Source organism: Salvia splendens, chromosome 9 (assembly GCF_004379255.2).
Source record: "Salvia splendens isolate huo1 chromosome 9, SspV2, whole genome shotgun sequence".
Lineage (NCBI taxonomy): Eukaryota > Viridiplantae > Streptophyta > Magnoliopsida > Lamiales > Lamiaceae > Salvia > Salvia splendens.
This window is the reverse complement of record NC_056040.1, coordinates 18,255,401-18,274,993: the sequence shown is the minus strand read 5'-3', so window position 1 is coordinate 18,274,993 and position 19,593 is coordinate 18,255,401. Positions and strand designations below refer to the sequence as shown.

The window sequence follows — 19,593 nt, the reverse complement described above, 5'->3', positions numbered from 1 at the left end:
AAAACATTAAAATCAACGAAGTTTTTTTTATAGGTGTGTCTATGCCGCCTTGACTGTTACTCACCTCCTCAAAAATAAAATTGGTTTTTTCTTCTTATTTTAGGTTGAATATAAAATCAAATTGTCTTTATGTATACAAAATTAAATCAAGGGACGTTTCAGATGATTAATTTGTAACTATTAATTTATAGTAATTAATTTTATTGGTGATAATTTCATATCTATAAGCAATATATTGTGAGAATATGTAGTATTTTTAGTGTGATATTACAAAAACAAAATCAAATTAAAAAATGCTGAAGCACAAGAGTCAGAGGGCGAGAGCAGCCCAATGCAGCATGGGCTTATTGTTAAATACTTTATTAGCCCAAGTAAGTGATGTCGCTGATTAAATAATTTCTTAGCCCAAATTAGTGTTGTCGATAATTTATCATACTTATTTATCACTTATTGTAAAACTATTAAAAGAAAAGCAGATATGATTGTATTGAAATTATGCCTTGTTTATTATACTCATAAAAGAATACTCTACTATATGAAAAGAAATTTAACAAAATACACGGGAACAAATTTGTATGCTAATCGTTGTCATAGTTGTGAAATAGTGGAGTACTAACTAAAAGAGAAAAGAAGCAGTGTAAGGATATTGTTGTACTAATATGTATACTCTCTTCTCTTCGTCTAATAAAAATACATGCACTTTTCATTTTCGTTCATCTCATAAAAATATGACATTTCTATTTATGGAAAGTTATCTCAATTTATTACTCATATATATCAAGTTATTTACAATTTATATCACCATTAAAAACAATAATATAATGGAGTCTCACTATCCACTAATACTATTTCAACTACCATTCTCCCTTCTATCTTGCTTTACTAATTTTATCTTAATTCATGTGCCATATCTAATGTTCATGTTTTTATGGGCAGGAGAGAGTATGTTGTGTTGGATCTTAATTGGTTATTTTTTAATCACATGGCTTAATCTAGTAAAATATAAATATATGTCATGCAATGTTAGTAAACTTCGTGCCTAAATTCTTTTAACTGGATCTACTTCAAGAGTTATCATATTATGTGTTTTTGGGTAATGAAGCAAGACTTTCTCAAGGGATATGATATTTTTTATGAACGACAAAAGATAATAAGACCTCAATAAGATAGGGAGATATGGTGTAATTCAACATTTGATAATCATAACGTTATGCAGGAAGAAAAAAATGGTCAAAGAATAAAATGTTAATTAAGTTGTAAATTACAGAATGTTCGATTCATTTACTATAGTTATGTAGTTGATTCTCTTAAGAGCTAAAGTCAAGTTAAGACGCTTCATAAAAGAATTGACAAAGCATGAATAGTTAAATTACCCTTTGTCAAAGAGTGGTGATAAATTAACAAATTGTATATACAATTTTGGGGTATTTTAGTCATTTTCAATCATATGCAAAAATTAAGGAAGTTACCTATTTTAGTTGTACTTTAATTTTACATTATAGCCCCATGTTGGTTAAAGAATGAAAAATAATATTTGCAACTAAAATTCAAAAAAGAAAATGCATATATTTTTTTAATAAAAATATTTTATATTCAGATATTTAAAAAAATTAAGTTTTAACTAAAAATATTGAAATAAGTTAAAAGAAGTAAAAAAAGAACAAAAAAAGATAGTGAAAATACTGATAGTTAAATTAAATTTATTTAAATCAAAATTAAATTTTAAAAAGAATATAATAATAAATTATATAATAACATTACTTATAGGTTAGTTTTGCTAGAATATTATATTTCCACTTTCCTTCAACTACTAAGGGCATGTTTGGTTGTCAGAAAAGTAAAGGAAAGTTGGCAGGGAAAATGATTCACTGGAAAGTGATTCCCAGTAATATGATTCCAGACAATTTCACTTTCATGTGTTTGGAAAATGTCAAGATTTTGAATTCTATATTAACTTTAAATACTAAACTAAAAAATACAACAATTAATCAAAATATATATATATATATGTCATCCTTCTAATATCAATAATGCTAATTAAATATAATTACTTAAATATAATTCTCTTTATATACATCTAATAAATTTTGAAAATATAGAAAATACAATACAAAATTTATTTTTAAAAAACCATGGATTGAATTTAATTAGAAAAGCAGATAATCTTTAGATAGTCAATAACATGAAATTGAAGAAGTCTAGTCTGGCAGCAAAAACGTAAAAAAGTAATTTCATCCTAATAGTTCTATTAGAAACATCTTTTTCGCCCCTTCATCATGAAGAGTGAAAAAGTAATCTAATAAATCAGGATCTCGAATAAGTTTCATTGCAGCTTTTTGTCTATGAGAATCAGTCTACACTTCAATCTCTTGCAATTTCTCATAAAGCATAAGACAATTGTCTTTTTTCTATTTGTCACCTCCGGTAACACTCTCCAGAATCTTGTTCATTTGATCATTCGACTTATCCATATGCGCAGCAAGCACATTAGTCATTTGCTCCAAACTTGATAAGAAACCATGTGAACTTCTTCTCCTCTTACGATCAAGTCTTTTTGAAGTTCCTTCGTCGTGAGGTGTAGTTAATGAAGGCACACCATCTTCACCAGATTTTCCATCTACTTGATCTACATTTTCTTCTCTATCTAATTCCTCGACTACATCTAATGGAACTTCAGCATGTAATCCAGCAGCTCTATCTTTACCCCATACAATTGATAGTTGATCAAAGTAAGGGAAAGACTTATTTTTCATGAAAGTACAATTTGGATGGATCTACACACACAATAACACAATTTCATTATAATATGTTCGACATGCAACAAATCAATAAAAATTGAATACGAAATATACAAATTTTTACCTTCAAATAATCAGCCCAAACATCTGCACTTGCAGTAACACATCTTCTTTCATCATCCCAGCCAAAGCCACTCAATTCTCCATTAGCACGTATGATGGGGTACGGACTAAACAAGCCCAACAGCAATGACGGCCCATCAGCCCGAAGCCCAAGGAAGAGTATGAGTTCGGCATGACCAAAGAGTTCGGATGAGTTCGGCATTACCAAAGAGTTCGGCCTCAGCCTACAGCTCGGTAAAAGCCAACCAATCAAGCTCTGCTCTCAGGTCGGCATCAAGCTCTACTCTCAGATCGGCAACCAAAGCAGTTCGGTCTCAGTATTCGACCGAACAAGGAGTTAGTGGACCCATGCAGGATTTCCACAACTTCCAACACACCCACTACCACGTGGCGTCAACTCAGGCCACGATCTTAGGCCATGACCTACACGACATCCACGACCTAGAGTGATGATGTAAGCCACGATCTTAGTTCAATGTATAAATAGAACTTAGATCTGGTAGAAAAGGGTTAGAATCTCTCTAGAGAAATAATCATATAGCAAGTCTGTGTTGTAAGCTGTAATTCGCAGATCAAGCAATACAAACCTGCCCCCATTTCTCCCCGTGGACGTAGATTTACCTCAGTAAATCGAACCACGTAAAATTCTCGGTGTCGTAATTTATTTTTACGAGCATTTATCATCATCAAAAATTCGCGGAATCATCACTGGCGCCGTCTGTGGGAAACAGAGAACCAAATTTGTGATAAAGCGAATTTTTGACCATTTTTTCAACCCAAAAAATGCATACCAGATCGCAGAGTACCCGTATTCCTGCCCGTGAGAACCAGGAGGAAGCCAATCCATCCCATAGGTCGGGAAAACAGCCTAGGGATAAATCCACCACCAGTTCTCATGGTGGAGGAACAAGCCGCTCCAAAAGCCGTCACACCGAGTCTTCCCAGCAGCCCGATTTGAACGAGGCTGTCAAGCTGTTTTTGGCGGAAAAGCAGGAGGAATTCTTAACCTTCCTGCAGAGAAGCCAAAAGCAGCCGGAGGCGAAAACGGCGGATTCTCTCTCTCCCTCCATACGAGACAGTCACTACCGCAGTAGTATCATGTCTTCCAGAAGAAAGAATCCTCGGTACCGGAATCACAGGAGAACTCCATCTCCTCCATACCGAAGAAATGTCGGGTTCGCCATGTACGGAGCATTGAGGACTCCGTTCTCGGACGATATTACCCGAACTTCCCTACCACAGAACTACCGAACTCCGTCGATGACCTATGACGGACTCGTGGATCCTCATGATTTCTTGGGACGCTATCAATATAACATGGCGAACCAGGGTCTCAACGAGGTCCACATGTGCAAGCTGTTTCCCGAGCTGCTAATCGGGAACGCAAGAAGGTGGTTCGATAGCCTCCCTCAAGGCAGCATTAGATCCTACCGAGATCTAATGGATGCTTTCCACAGGAGGTTCTTTCAGAAAGCGGAAGCCAGAAGCACTTCGGCTCAGCTGCTTTCTATACGTCAAGGTCGCGACGAAAAGATCAGCGATTTTATGACGAGATTCCACAAGGAATGCCTACAAGTAGATAATCTCAATGATCTACTTGTCATTTCGGCATTCCAAAATGGAATCCTGCCCGGAGCTCTCTACAGAAAGCTCGTGGAGTGCGGTCCGCAAACAGCTCAAGAGATGTGGGACATTGCGGACAAGTTTTCTCGTGCCGATGAGGCAGACCGTCGAAAACGGTCTTTAGACAGCTCATCTAGAGAAGACAAAAAGAAGCCCGGTCATAGCGATCAGAGGCATCCTCGCCGAACACCTTCTCCACTAAAGGAGAGATAGCGGTCATCCGAGGTGATCGAAAAAGAGCAAGTGTGTTCGCAGATTGCGCTTAAAAGTGCCGAGCAATCAGTTCGGCACCATCAAGCATAGCAATCACAGCAGCCGGAATCAGAGGCCGGCGAAATGACCGAAGTCACACCGGAGCCGAACTCGATGGTGTACGGCACTGAAGCCGTGATTCCGGTTGAGATCGGCATATCCAGTCCCCGAACTCAATTTCTCCTCAGAAATGAATGGTGACGGACTAAGAGCCGAACTACATCTGGCCGAAGAAAGAAGAGAATTGGCCTGCATAAAAGCAGCCAAGTACAAGGAGCAAGTAGCCCGGTATTATAACCAAAGGGTGAAAAAGCTGCAATTTCAAGTGGGAGATCTCATCTTGAGAAACAACGAAGTAAGCCGAGCAGAAAAGCTGGGCGAACTCGAACCCACATGGGAAGTTCCATATCGGGTGTCAGAAGTCCTCGGCAAAGGGTCTTACAAATTGACTCACGTGTCAAGAGCACAAGTACCCCGAACATGGTACGTTTCCAACCTCAAAAAGTTCCATTTGTAAGAGACAGTCCGGTCAATGTGCTTTCTTTGGTTTGCTTGGTTTTTGTTCGTCTCTATGTGCTTTTTATTTGTCTATATGCGTCTTGTCTGTCTATGTGCGTGTCGTCTCTTACAAATGTTACTGAGGTATCTTGTTCTTCGAAGGCTGATCCCCTTCTTAGAACATATACAAGCTAAACGATTGTGAGTCAAAGCTTCTACAGAAGATACAAGACCACAATTCAGCTTAAACAAGCGGTTCGTCCGAAACGAGCTGCAACAAGCCCACGATTGTGCGTCAAAGCTTCTAAAGAGGATACAAGACCACAATTCAGCTTAAACAAGCAGTTCGTCTGAAACGAGCTGCAACAAGCCCACGATTGTGTGTCAAAGCTTCTAAAGAGGATACAAGACCACAATTCTGCTTAAGAATCAAGCACTTCGTCTGAAACGAACTGCAACAAAAGTCCGATTCTCGCGATAAAACTTGCCTGAATTAGGACAAGGGAAAGTCCAATCCACGCGATAAAACTCGCCGAATTAGGACGACCAAGTTCGGTCAAAGCAGTTTACCTCATAAGACCGAGGACGACCATGTCTAGTCAAAGAGGTTTACTGCATAAGACCACTTCGGTTAACTGGGAAAGTCCGATCCACGCGATAAAACTCGCCGAATTAGGACAAGGGAAAGTTCGATCCCGGCGACGAAAATCGCCAAATTAGAACACAAAGACGAGTCCGGTCAAAGATGTTTATTTCATCAGACCAAAGACGAGTCCGGTCAAAGATGTTTATTCATCAGACCAAAGACGAGTCCGGTCAAAGATGTTTATTTCATCAGACCAAAGACGAGTCCGGTCAAAGATGTTTATTTCATCAGACCAAAGACGAGTCCGGTCAAAGATGTTTATTTCATCAGACCAAAGACGAGTCCGGTCAAAGATGTTTATTTCATCAGACCAAAGACGAGTCCGGTCAAAGATGTTTATTTCATCAGACCAAAGACGAGTCCGGTCAAAGATGTTTATTTCATCGGACCAAAGACGAGTCCGGTCAAAGATGTTTATTTCATCAGACCAAAGACGAGTCCGGTCAAAGATGTTTATTTCATCAGACCAAAGACGAGTCCGGTCAAAGATGTTTATTTCATCAGACCAAAGACGAGTCCGGTCAAAGATGTTTATTTCATCAGACCAAAGACGAGTCCGGTCAAAGATGTTTATTTCATCAGACCAAAGACGAGTCCGGTCAAAGATGTTTATTTCATCAGACCAAAGACGAGTCCGGTCAAAGATGTTTATTTCATCAGACCAAAGACGAGTCCGGTCAAAGATGTTTATTTCATCAGACCAAAGACGAGTCCGGTCAAAGATGTTTATTTCATCAGACCAAAGACGAGTCCGGTCAAAGATGTTTATTTCATCAGACCAAAGACGAGTCCGGTCAAAGATGTTTATTTCATCAGACCAAAGACGAGTCCGGTCAAAGATGTTTATTTCATCAGACCAAAGACGAGTCCGGTCAAAGATGTTTATTTCATCAGACCAAAGACGAGTCCGGTCAAAGATGTTTATTTCATCAGACCAAAGACGAGTCCGGTCAAAGATGTTTATTTCATCAGACCAAAGACGAGTCCGGTCAAAGATGTTTATTTCATCAGACCAAAGACGAGTCCGGTCAAAGATGTTTATTTCATCAGACCAAAGACGAGTCCGGTCAAAGATGTTTATTTCATCAGACCAAAGACGAGTCCGGTCAAAGATGTTTATTTCATCAGACCAAAGACGAGTCCGGTCAAAGATGTTTATTTCATCAGACCAAAGACGAGTCCGGTCAAAGATGTTTATTTCATCAGACCAAAGACAAGTCCGGTCAAAGAAGTTTACTTCATAAGACCGAGGACAAGTACGATGAAATTTTTTCGCTAAGCTGTAAATACACAGTGTTAGAAGCGAAAACAAAAACAAAATTTCATTTTCAAATCTTGTTCGGCACACAACTCCGCTACCCTACTATTACAAAGGACTATTCTACTGTCCAGGGTTGCTAAAGTTGAGCCATCTATTCACAAAATCCTCGTGAAGCTGAGTTCGGGCGTTCCAGGCAGCTGCAGAATAAGCAGGTCGACGAGATGCTCTAATCGACCTGCCACCTCTTCTCTGAGCCCGGGAAGCCCTAGCACCTCGGCGGCGAAGAGTCTCTTCACGAAGCATTTGTCGATCTTGCTCACTCATAATCACAGCTCCTCTACGAACTTCAGCCTGTTCTCGTCTTGACGTTTCCGGCTGTTCCAGAGTTCGTTGCTGACTTGGAGTACGGTTTTGAGCAAGTGAATCAAAGGTTTGATCTGGAGTGCGAGCATCTGTTGGCACGATATGCCGAAGGAATCTTTCTATGGAGGGGCGCCGAGAAAGAACAATGTTGTACCGAGAAGCCCAGCGCCGCAATGATGTCACGACTTGTTGGCAAGCCGAGCTCTCCAGCGCATTGTTCCTCCGGAGTACATTATATTCCTCCCACAGTTCGTCAACTCGACTCTGAACATCTGATATGGTCATTCCCCCGCGCACACGGATGTAATCCTCGTACGCAGTCCTCTCAGCAATGGTCGTGTTCAGCTCGGCCTCCAGATCATTCTTATCGGACTCTAAGTCCTTATTATCGGCATCCAGCTTCACTAAACGAGCCAGAAGCTCGTCATTCTTCGTCTGATCGGCTATAGCTCTTTTCTCAGCTTCGTCTAAAGCCGAAGAGTACAGCCGCTTCCAGTGAAGTACCTCCAGCTCCTTGAGAGTTAAGAATACAAAGCAGCTACGTCAGTTCGGCATTTCAGCTTACCGAGCAGGTAGTAAACCACAACAGGAGTAAGAGAGTACGAAAGGCTATACGAAGACACAAGAGCAGAAAGAAGAATTTTTTCATTCATAAGAAAAAAAATTTTTTATACAAGGAGGGCTTCAAGGCCATTTTACATAAAGGAAGAAACTAAACTAAGAGAAGGGAGACGAAATCATACTTCGCTAGCTTCGTCTCCACCTTCTCGGTGAGGTTCAGCTTCCTTCTCATCTGCTTCAGCTTCAGCCTCTGCCTCCTTGCTCTCCTCAGCCTGCTCGGCGCCACCGTAGCCGATCTGCTGCGTCTCCTGATCGGCTTCCTTCTCCGGATGCCCGGCTCGCTCGACTTCGGCCTCCCGCTCCAGCGGCTCGGCCTCACCCTCTCCGTTGTAAGTCGAAGCGGGTGAAACGGGTCCCACGGAGGCAAAGATAGCCTCCAGGTTCTCGTCCCGATCAGCTCGACAACTCCGGACTCGGTCTGCAGAAAGCAGGACCGAGGATGAAGCGAGCTCCTCAAGGAGCGGCAGATTCTGAAGCCGAGCTGCTATCTCTCGGCTGTACAGAGGCAGCACGACATCGGCCCCCTGCTCGCCCTTATCGGCAATTAGCCTTACCAGGCTACCGACAAAGGCCGAGAACTGGCTGCTCAAAAAGAGTTTCTCCGTGTAAACACGGAGAGCCTCCCCTTGGGCAACCACGGCAGCAGCATCGCTCCGCTTCGCCTGCTCTCGCTGGATGACGAGCTGGTTTTTGGCAAACTGAGCTTCATCCTGGGCCGAAATCCTAGCAGCTCTGGCCTTCTCAAATTTAGCCTCAGCCTGTTCGGCCCGATGACAAGCAGCCGCCAACTTCCTCTGCATCTCAGCATAGTCATTGGACGCTTTGGAGAGTTCGACGGCGACGAGCTTGGAGAGCATATCGTTCCTCTAAAAATGGATAAGGAAAAAAGTCAACAGAGGGGCCACAAAAAATACAGGACAGAAGCCAAGCCAAAGAATCAAGAAGACAATTCACCTCGGCGAAGTCCGTGGGCCATAAAAATGGCTCACAGATATGCTCCGAAGGAGGCGCCAAGACCACATCTTTCTCTGGCGCTCTCGGGGGCTTCTGGGTCCTCCCCTTCCTACTTGCCGAAGTCGACTCCGGCTTCTTTGGACCCGAAGAGGTCTTTTGCCTCTTCGGATTCTTCTCGGCATCAGGCGCCGAGCTGGTAGCCTTCTCTTTCTCCGGCTCCTTAAGCTCGGAGGACTTTCGGATAGCCTTATTCAGCATGAACACTGCCAAAAAGCAAGAAAACAAGGTTAGTTTTCTTCGTTAAAGCAGTAGAGCATAAAGATAAAGAGAAATCCTCACCCTCGGCCTCTTCGTCCGAAGACGAGATATTGAACACGAGGTCGCCCTTGACGAGCTCAGTTTCCGAATATTGTTTCCTAATCATAGGAATCTTATTGAGCTCGCCCTCGAGCTCGGCCAACGGTTCTAACCGAGGATGGGGAATCACGGACTTCGGCCTTCTCCAAGGAAAGCCCGGAGCCGAAGTCCTATTATAAAAAAAGAAACGGTTTTGCCATTTCGGCCACTTGGTTCGGCAGAAGGCCCTAAAAGGCTGTAAGGGGATCAAGTAGAACCAAGATCCCTTCCTTTTAAACTGGAAAAAATTAAGGATTGCCCTCAGAGACAGATCCTTATCTAGCCTACGCAGTTCGGCAGCAAAAGCCGATAAGTGCCTCCAAGAGTTCGGAGTCACCTGACCTAAAGGGAGTTGAAAAAAATCAAGAAGCTCTACAAAAGGTGGGGGAAGAGGAAAACGAAGCCCGCATTCTAAGCAGGCTTCGTAAACGGTGGCATAACCCTCCGGCGGGTCGTTAGCCCTATGATCATCGTCGGGAACCACCGCCTTCCCCCCAGGTAAAAAATATTTCTCGTGAAGGGATATCACAGTATCCTTACTCAAGATACTGTGAAAATACTCTACGGTCTTCTCCCCGGATTCTTTCCGGCTAGAAGACCCCTTATCCCCTTTCCTACCGCTACCCGACACCGAAGAAGAAGAAGAAGAAGACATTTTTCTTACTTTTTGAAAGTGAAGAAAGTCTGAAGAAGCTCTTGAAAGCGGAAGAAAATTTCTCGAGAAAGAGAGAGTATAGAAGACGCAACAGCAAAGGTGTTCAAATGAGGAAGAAAGAGCATATTTATCAGATTCGGCGAAGATTTCAAAATCGTCGCACCGTTTCGAATCCCACCTTTTCAGGATTCAACGGCCGGATTTTACTGTCGCATTTAATGCAGTCACATGCAAGGCACGTCCCCTGACGTCAGCCTCCCCCGTACCTTTATCCAGAATGCCGAAGTGACTCGCTTCGCCGAAGTGATTCGCTTCGTCTTTCGGGGGGGGTAGTGATGGGGTACGGACTAAACAAGCCCAACAGCAATGACGGCCCATCAGCCCGAAGCCCAAGGAAGAGTATGAGTTCGGCATGACCAAAGAGTTCGGATGAGTTCGGCATTACCAAAGAGTTCGGCCTCAGCCTACAGCTCGGTAAAAGCCAACCAATCAAGCTCTGCTCTCAGGTCGGCATCAAGCTCTACTCTCAGATCGGCAACCAAAGCAGTTCGGTCTCAGTATTCGACCGAACAAGGAGTTAGTGGACCCATGCAGGATTTCCACAACTTCCAACACACCCACTACCACGTGGCGTCAACTCAGGCCACGATCTTAGGCCATGACCTACACGACATCCACGACCTAGAGTGATGATGTAAGCCACGATCTTAGTTCAATGTATAAATAGAACTTAGATCTGGTAGAAAAGGGTTAGAATCTCTCTAGAGAAATAATCATATAGCAAGTCTGTGTTGTAAGCTGTAATTCGCAGATCAAGCAATACAAACCTGCCCCCATTTCTCCCCGTGGACGTAGATTTACCTCAGTAAATCGAACCACGTAAAATTCTCGGTGTCGTAATTTATTTTTACGAGCATTTATCATCATCAAAAATTCGCGGAATCATCAACGTACATCATAGATATCATGATATTGTTTTTTCAATAACTTACAACGAGATTCGATGTGTAGCTTTTCTTTAAGACCATTACCTGGAAGCTTTACTTGCAATATTTTTTCCAACTCATTTTTATAACATTTTCTCAACCCACTTCCACTTTCACCATCCCAATTCTTACTCCTCTTCAACTCAACAATGGATTCTACAAGTTTTGCATCTTCTTCAATAGTCCATTCATGATTACTCTTTCCTCGACGAGCCATCTTAAAAATTGAAAGAAACAAGTACAATACAATTTAAGTCATTTACCTTATATGAATGAGCTTCATACATAAATACAAAACACCAAAGAAGCAAGATACTGAGATTCTTGATATCAAACATGAGCATAAATATACTAGAAATCAACATACATGTTATGATATAAAAGATACAAAAATTCAAACCGAAAGCTAAATGAAATTATCGGATAAATCAACAAAAAGATATTAATAACCCCAATCAACACTAAATGTCAGATTGTCACTAGTAAAGTCGGATATTATGAAAGGAAAAAGTAAAATACTAATATCAAGCAACATGTCTACTTTCCATCCACTTACTAAACATTTCATTAGCTAAATTATATCTCCAATTTGTCCACTCTTGAGTTGGTTCAACAGAAGTAATTTATTCTCCATCTAGTCCAACAGCCTCTTCTTCATTTCGTAAATTGGCACCATAATCATTTTCAATTGGATCAACTGGCATATGTTCTCTAATGTGATTTTGAAGAAGACAACATGCCATTAGCATACCAAAGCACCTCTCAATAACATTTCTAGCCGATGCGTGCTTCATATTAAAAAAAATCTTCTAGAGTTGTTGGTTGACGTCCATTCCTCCATTCACTAAGATGATATCTTTGCCTTCTAAAAGGAACAAGAAAGCTTTTGTCATTTGTGTAACCCGCATCCACTAAATAGTAGTAACCTAATTTTAAAAATTTATGAATTAGATTATTCATATATATTGAATTAAAATTTTAAAAGTGTCTAGCTACGTACCATCTTGTATTGGCAGTGGCGGAGCCACATGGGAGCAAGGGGGTACAACTGTACCCCAAACTTTTCGGTCATAATGTATTTAGATGTAGCCCTTAACAAAACACATACATGGTCCAACGGTATTATTCTCAACTTCCTCAGCAGAGGCCGTGTTGATTCCTCTCAACGGCGGCATTAATTTAAGTTTTACGGAATTTCAAACCTTTGCTTGTTATCCTTTTCTTTTTATTAATTTTGTATATCTTCATTTTTATTTTGTGAAACACATCTAATGCATAGATAAATATTTTCTGTTTTATTAAATCTTACGTATTTTTATATTTTCATTTTTTTGTTTTTTTAAAAAAATTGTAATGCATATAAAACATTCACAATTCACACGTATATTTAATCTTTCCAATTTTCTCAAATCTTTTAAAGCATTTTTGATATCTTCAACATTTTAGTTTTTTAAATATTCTAATGTATTTAATTATATATTGTTTCATCATAATATATATTCCCTCTTTTCCATGCTAACTTTCCTCTTTCACTTTTTACCATAAATATTAAATATGTTATATATTTCATTAACTCATTATATTCAAGTTTTATTATAAACCTAATATATATAAAAATAGACTCACATTCCATTAACTTTTTCAGCCCACATTCCTTTACATTTCTTAAAATTTGTGCCAAAATCGAAGTGAATAATTATTGAGAGAGGAAGTGAGTAATTAGTTTTTTTTAAGAAAAAGAAAAAGAATTGGTTTTTGAAGTTCCAAGCCAGTCACTATAAGTAATTTTTCGTACCCCCGAACGAAAAATCTTGTATCCGCCACTGTGTATTGGTAACCCATTTCTTCTACTTAAAGCATCTCGAAGCACCCTATCATCTTCCGCTGAACCTTCCCAACCTGCAAGTACATATATAAATTGCATGTCTTGTGAACATACTCCTAAAACATTTGTAGAAGTATGACCTTTTCTATTGCGATATCTAGGTTTATCAACCTCGGATACTTTCACTTCAATGTGGGTACCATCAAGAGCTCCTATGCAATTCTACAATTTTAACTCAATCAATATTAAAGATATTTGTGTATATAATGAAAAAGAATGTGTTTTTAGGATACCTTAAACCATTTCCATTTCGCATACGTTGAATCCTCAGGTATAGAGGAGGGAGCTTTTAGTAAATGACCTTGAAGCCTAAGAACTGCATTTAGTACCCTATTGAAATACCTACTAATTGTTTCGCCTGACCGCATGAAATTAGTTTTCATCGTACGATTCTTTTGATGATGGGCTAAGATGTACAAAAATATAGCAACTTGCTCATCAACTGTCAGGTTATTCGTAGGTCTTAGTCGTCCAATAGTTCCAAGCATGTGAACTAGGCGCTTAAATGTATATCTATCCATACGTAATTGTTCATGACATGTGGTATCACTCTCATAGATCAGTCTGTGAATGTAACGTGATCGGTCAATCTCACTCACGGAATATGGGGTCTTTAAATAATATTTTCGATAGTGATGTGCAACAATAGCTCTAATTATAAGCATCATTAGCTTCAATGTATCCATTCTCTTCATATGCGTACTAATTAGAAGGAAAATATGTTTTCCCAAATTTGATTTTGCTTTCATCATCCTTCCCAAGAGACCCTGAGAAATTAAAGCTATACATAACAATTTTTGAAAACTAAAACAAAATTATTTCTAAGCAAGCCTAATATAAAGCTAATAAGAATAAATAATTAGAACTACAACAATAAACTTGCACATACTCACAAAGAATAATCAGAATTGAAATATTGTGACATTTAAAAGCTATGCGCCAGAAGATCTCATGGACATAACACATTTTATATACATACAATACAAATACGTGCATATATGAAAGCACACAACAGAAGCCGTCATATGCATATATACGACTCAACGCACAAAAAATTTGCAGAAACCTAGAATATAAACCATAAATTTCTTGATAAGAAGCAAAAATTTTACTTGTTATTGAAGAATTTGGACACAAATTGGACTGACTGCAAATCAAAAGTGAAGGTGTGGAGAATAAAAAAGAACCGCAAATAAATAGAATAGAAGAGAGAAATTTTTTTGCGTATATTTTTTCCGTAACTTTTAAAATTCTCAGATTTGGAAAAAGAATAACTAGGTTAGGCTAGGGAATCATAATACGCATATTTTTCCCAACTTTGCAACATTTTTAGGATTCTTATTACTTTCCTAATTTCTTTAAAAATCAAACAAACATTGGAATTTAAAAATTGAGAAATCAAATTACTTTCCCTGCCAGAATCCGGGCAACCAAACGTGGCCTTAACGTTTTTTGTATCTATAAAACAATTTAGTATAAACTTATATTTTTCATAAATTTATTCAAATTATCATTTTATTCTGAAAACTAATTAATTTATATCGTTTTTAATTTAGATCTGTCATGTACATTATATTTTATTTCGTTTCTTTTAACTACTTCAGTTTTTAGGATTTGGAATATAATTTGAAGCTTGTGATTTCAAATTTTTCTGTATATTATAGCACATAGAGAAATATGCAAAGAAAGATCAATATATGGTCATTTAATACTATTGTCGAAATTACATGAATGAAGGCGTAATTATCTATGTTTTGAATTTATTAACTAATACTCCCTCCGTCCGCGAAAAATAGGGCTATTCCATTTTTATCCCTCGTTTTGGAAAAATGATAATAAATATTTAAAATGGATAGAAAGAAAAATAAGAGAGAATAATATAGACTATTTATTATCATTTTTCCAAAACGAGGGATAAAAATGGAATAGCCCTATTTTTCATGGACGGAGGGAGTAATACACTTTAAGAATGTGTCACATGCCTAGGTGGACGTCGAGTGCGATGACCTTCCATCATCGAATTACCTCTTATGTATCATTTGATGCACTATAAAATATAATAAAATATTAATCATAAAATAATTTGTAACACGAGTCTAAAACTTATAGGGATTTATTATATAATTCAAATATATCAGTTTATCTGGTAGGTATACAATTAAAGGATATGTCACATGTTGGGTGCCACATATTATCATCGACTATCTCTATAGTATTATTTAACGCAATATGAAAGTAATTATAAAATTAATATTAAAATAATACAATAGTTAAAATATTAAAAATATTGTGGTTTATCATATAATATCAATTTTTTCATGATCTATCACTTTTATGTAGCAAGTGCTATGTATTATAGAGTTGTATTATATGTGTTGAATCCAATAATATCTCATCATGGAATGACCCATATTATATTATAAATACTGGAATATTTAAAGAAATGTCATACATCCACGTAATATCATTAAAATTATAGTTTCTTAATTATGTAAAATTATCATTTCGATTCTTATCAATGTTTTTTACTCTATACAAAATAAAGAAATATTACTCATTCCGTCCCTAAAAATAGAAACTTATGAAACGACACGAGTTTTAACGCAAAGTTGGTAAATAAGAGAAATGTGTGTTAGTGGAATGAGTTCCACCTTATTAGAAAAAAAGAAATTTTCTAAAATAAAAGTTTTCTATTTTTAGGGGACGGAAAAAAAATGAAAAAGTTTCTATTTTTAGAAGACAGATGGAGTATATACTAGCAAAATAAAATTCATAAAAGATAAAAAAAATGTTTATTACAAAGAAATACTAATATTATAGAAATTTAAATGAAATGCTTTTTTTAAATTTTGTCAACAAATAATTTTTTCCTTTTGAATTATCAATCATTAAGTAGTATAATAATACTTGCAAAATTAAAAGTTAGAAATTAGCAATAAAATACCGATGGGTTAAAAAACATATAAGTAAAACGTAATACAAGAGAATTTCCAAATAAAAGTGTGTTTTCCCATTTTTACTTTGTAAAAAGGAACAATTTATTTATCTTCATATCATTATGATAGTTTAAATAAAATAAATAAAAAACGTATTCCATAAAAGAACAATTTATTTATTTTCATATCATTATGATAGTTTAAATAAAATAAATAAAAAACGTATTCCATAAAAATACTATGAATAATTATTCTATCTAAAATTTTATTGTGGATCTTTTAATAAGAATGAGAATAAATTCAATTATATATTTGTTAAACAATATAAATGAAAATAATAATAATAATAATAATAATAATAATAATAATATAATTTTCCTTCTACAATTGTGAATAGGGTCAAATTAATCATAGAAATATGCAATTAATGATGCTACCAAATCATAACAAATTAGTCTATAGTCTTAGCCTATTTAAATTTGAAGGGTATTTTGTATATACAATTGTTTGTAAATTTATCTTTACTCATTACAATATTAATTAGCTGACATTATGACAAATTTGTAACTTCAAGGAATTTTACAAGAGGAGCTAAATAAGTATCAAAAATCATGTTACCTAACTTGAGGCAGAGTGTTGAAAAAACTGAAAAAATTCAGAGGCAACCAAGACAAATTAGGTATGTGGTTTGTCATTAACTTAATGTTGGTGTTAGAATTTATGATTAATCAGATTAAGATACTAATAAGAAATATGATAACGAAAAGAATAATTATAATTTCAAATTTATGATTAATTTGTATGCAAATATTAAAAAATATATTTGAAGTTTGAAAAACAATTAAATTCAATTACCTACTTAACACGTAACAATTAAACTAGAAATAAGAATCTCTTAAGTAATGCTACTTTACTTAATTTTAAGATTTTGATTAATGTTACCATAATCATGACAAAAACAAACATGCCTTCAAAATTTTCTAAAATTATTTATTGATTCTTGGCTACCCTTTTCCTTGTAGGATGTGAATTAGGTTTATAAAAAGGATGTGAATCTCCAAAAATATCAACTCCTGTTAAAGAATTTAAAAACATTATATATTTAAACATAAACTCTCCAAATCCCAACGCGTACGAAAACTTGAAGAAAAATTTGGAGAGAAATTGTATTTGTAGCTGAATTTGGAAAACGTATTACAAGATGAATGGGCAGAAAAGGGAGAAGAAAGATGAGGAGAAGTACGATAGCGAGGAAGAGAAATTAGTCGAAACATCGAAAAAATTGAAGACTGTGGTTGATGATATGCCCGGAATTCCGATTGCTCCGCTGGATACTGGGAATAACAAGCAGAGCGTCATCTTTGTTCTCGAAAACGCTTCCTTGGAGTTAGGCAAAGTTGGCAAGGTTTGTTTCGAATTCAAAATTGCAAGTTTTGATGAGAATTGTCATCGTCTAATTGATTTTTGGTTACAGACTTATCAGTTATTGAGATCGGACGAGCATGCCACCTTTCTGAGGAACAAAAACCGGAACCCCGCTGATTATCGCCCTGATATTGCTTTTCAGGTCTCAAAAATATAAAAATAAAAGATCTTGCTTTATTGTTGTTCATGTTTTGCTATACAATTTTGCTGTATTTTAGGATATTAATCTGTATTTTTGCCTTTGAAGATTAGAGAATCACATGAAAATACAATGTAGGAGCTGATGATAATACTATTTCTTCACCTTGTGTTCTCTAACATACTCAACATATTGTCAATTTTAGGCAATCCAAACAATTTTAGATAGTCGTGTGAACAAAACTGGGAGGCTTAAAGCACTATATGTAAGCACACAGCAAGGTGATCTTATAGAGATCAAACCTCATGTGCATATGCCAAGAACATACAAGAGCTTCGCGGGTCTCATGGGTCAGTATAACACTTTGAACCACCACATTTTGCTGATAAATGTATTGTTTCTGATGGACAACACTTGTCATCTTTCTTACAGCACAATTGCTGCACAAGCACCACATTAATGCAGCTGGCAGCGGTGAAAGGCTTTTACAAAAAATCAAGAACCCTGTGACCAAGTACTTACCCTCCAACAGTCGTAAAATAGGTGAAGTGGATTTTCTATGCTGATCTGTGTCATTAGTGTTTTGTATTTGGTACTGAATTAAATCCAACTGGTTTCGTTGGACCACAGGCTTATCACATAGTTCGGAAAAATTGGTGGATATGCACAACTGCATCGCTAATATCAACGAAGAGATGGATATAGTTTTTGTGGTACATTATCAGGCTTCTTCAAAAATTTCTTCCTTGTTTCGTTTCACTTTCTTTATCAGTGCTGTTTATTCATTAACATCCTTCTATGGTGCATTGACAGCTAGGAGCAATGGCCTATGGGAAAATTGATAAAGATTATGTTGAAGATTATGTTTCAAGTAAGTGCCATACAATCCATGCAATGTGCAAGTTAACTTAACATCTTTGCACTTCTTTTCTTGCATTTTCCGTTCCTTACATTTGTAAGGAAAGAGGTATAAAAAGTTGTCACTCATCTCATACCTGAGGGGCACATATACCTTTAAATTTTTAGGGTCCATTTCGAATGATGAACAACAGGCCCTATATTTACAAAAGCCAAACAATAAGACAGTTCTGTTGGATTGATACAGACAACAATTTATTCAGGCTGGGCGGGACAAATTACCATTGTCATAGAGCCTTTGCTTTATTTTCTACAGAATTGATTGATGAATTTAATTACATAGGAAGGAAGAGAAGGATAAGCCATGTGATTGATATCTCTAAGTGGAAGGAATATGCCCAAACTAGTCACTAAAACCCAACATGATCCCGGGCCTTTGGTGATCTACTCATTTAATATCAAGAAAAGTGAACACTAGACACACGGGAATGTTAGTGATTCACCCATTGTTTGTGCAGTCATTTCTCTCGTTCAGATTACTTCTTTGAATAACTACTCTTGGTACAGTGAGGCAACATATGCTGTGGATTAATATACATATATCCTAATCCAGATTATCTAGTTTAGAAGTTATTCCGCCATATTACTTAATTGGCCAAAGATATCTAGTTTTCTATTCTGATATGTGTGTGTATTCTGATAATCTTGGTTTCTGCTTGCAGTCTCTGAATGCAATTTGAGTGCTGCGTACGCCATTTCGATGATTACAAATGCCGTAGAAAGGAAGTTCAAGATTATGTAAGGTCGTAGTGAAAGCCCCTATGCTGTAGCTCGGTTTCATATACATGTCTTTGTTTGGTTATGCAAGTTTTAGGTCTGTGGTTAATCTTGAATTTTTGCACATTTGTCTGTTAGCCGTTCTGCTCAGGCGTTTTGGTAACCAGGTTTTGGTACTTTATATTTATAGTGATAAGATCTACTAGTACTACATAATTCACTACACATGTAAAGTATGACACTTATTCAACTCAGACACCATTAATCATTTTTTTAAAAAGTGATCGACAAACAATGCAGAAGTGTTCAATAACACAATTTTTTAAGTCCAGAGAAGCAATTCTGCATTTGTAGGTTTTCCCATCCCAGTGACAGATTTTTCTTAACTACTATAGAAACGAAAATAAAAAGTAAATGTTGCCTCTCAAATTCATAATATTACCAATCACTTAACAAA

The 19,593-nt window shown here is 37.1% G+C and overlaps 1 protein-coding gene across 1 annotated transcript; it reads left to right on the top strand.

The window, feature by feature from the left end:
* Positions 1–17,007: 17,007 nt before the first annotated feature.
* Positions 17,008–19,390, top strand: LOC121747209 (ribosomal RNA small subunit methyltransferase NEP1-like). Its single transcript, XM_042141207.1, has 7 exons — positions 17,008–17,342; positions 17,412–17,504; positions 17,707–17,851; positions 17,934–18,044; positions 18,132–18,214; positions 18,315–18,372; positions 19,082–19,390. The coding sequence occupies exons 1-7, from the start codon at positions 17,139–17,141 to the stop codon at positions 19,159–19,161; spliced, it is 774 nt and encodes a 257-aa protein (XP_041997141.1). The 5' UTR covers positions 17,008–17,138; the 3' UTR covers positions 19,162–19,390.
* Positions 19,391–19,593: the final 203 nt, after the last annotated feature.

Coding starts and splice junctions, on each gene's coding strand:
- LOC121747209 (XM_042141207.1), top strand. CDS start 17,139: ATGAATGGGCAGAAAAGGGAGAAGAAAGATGAGGAGAAGTACGATAGC. Junction 17,505..17,706: donor GCCCTGATATTGCTTTTCAG/GTCTCAAAAATA, acceptor TGTCAATTTTAG/GCAATCCAAACAATTTTAGA. Junction 18,215..18,314: donor AGATGGATATAGTTTTTGTG/GTACATTATCAG, acceptor GTGCATTGACAG/CTAGGAGCAATGGCCTATGG.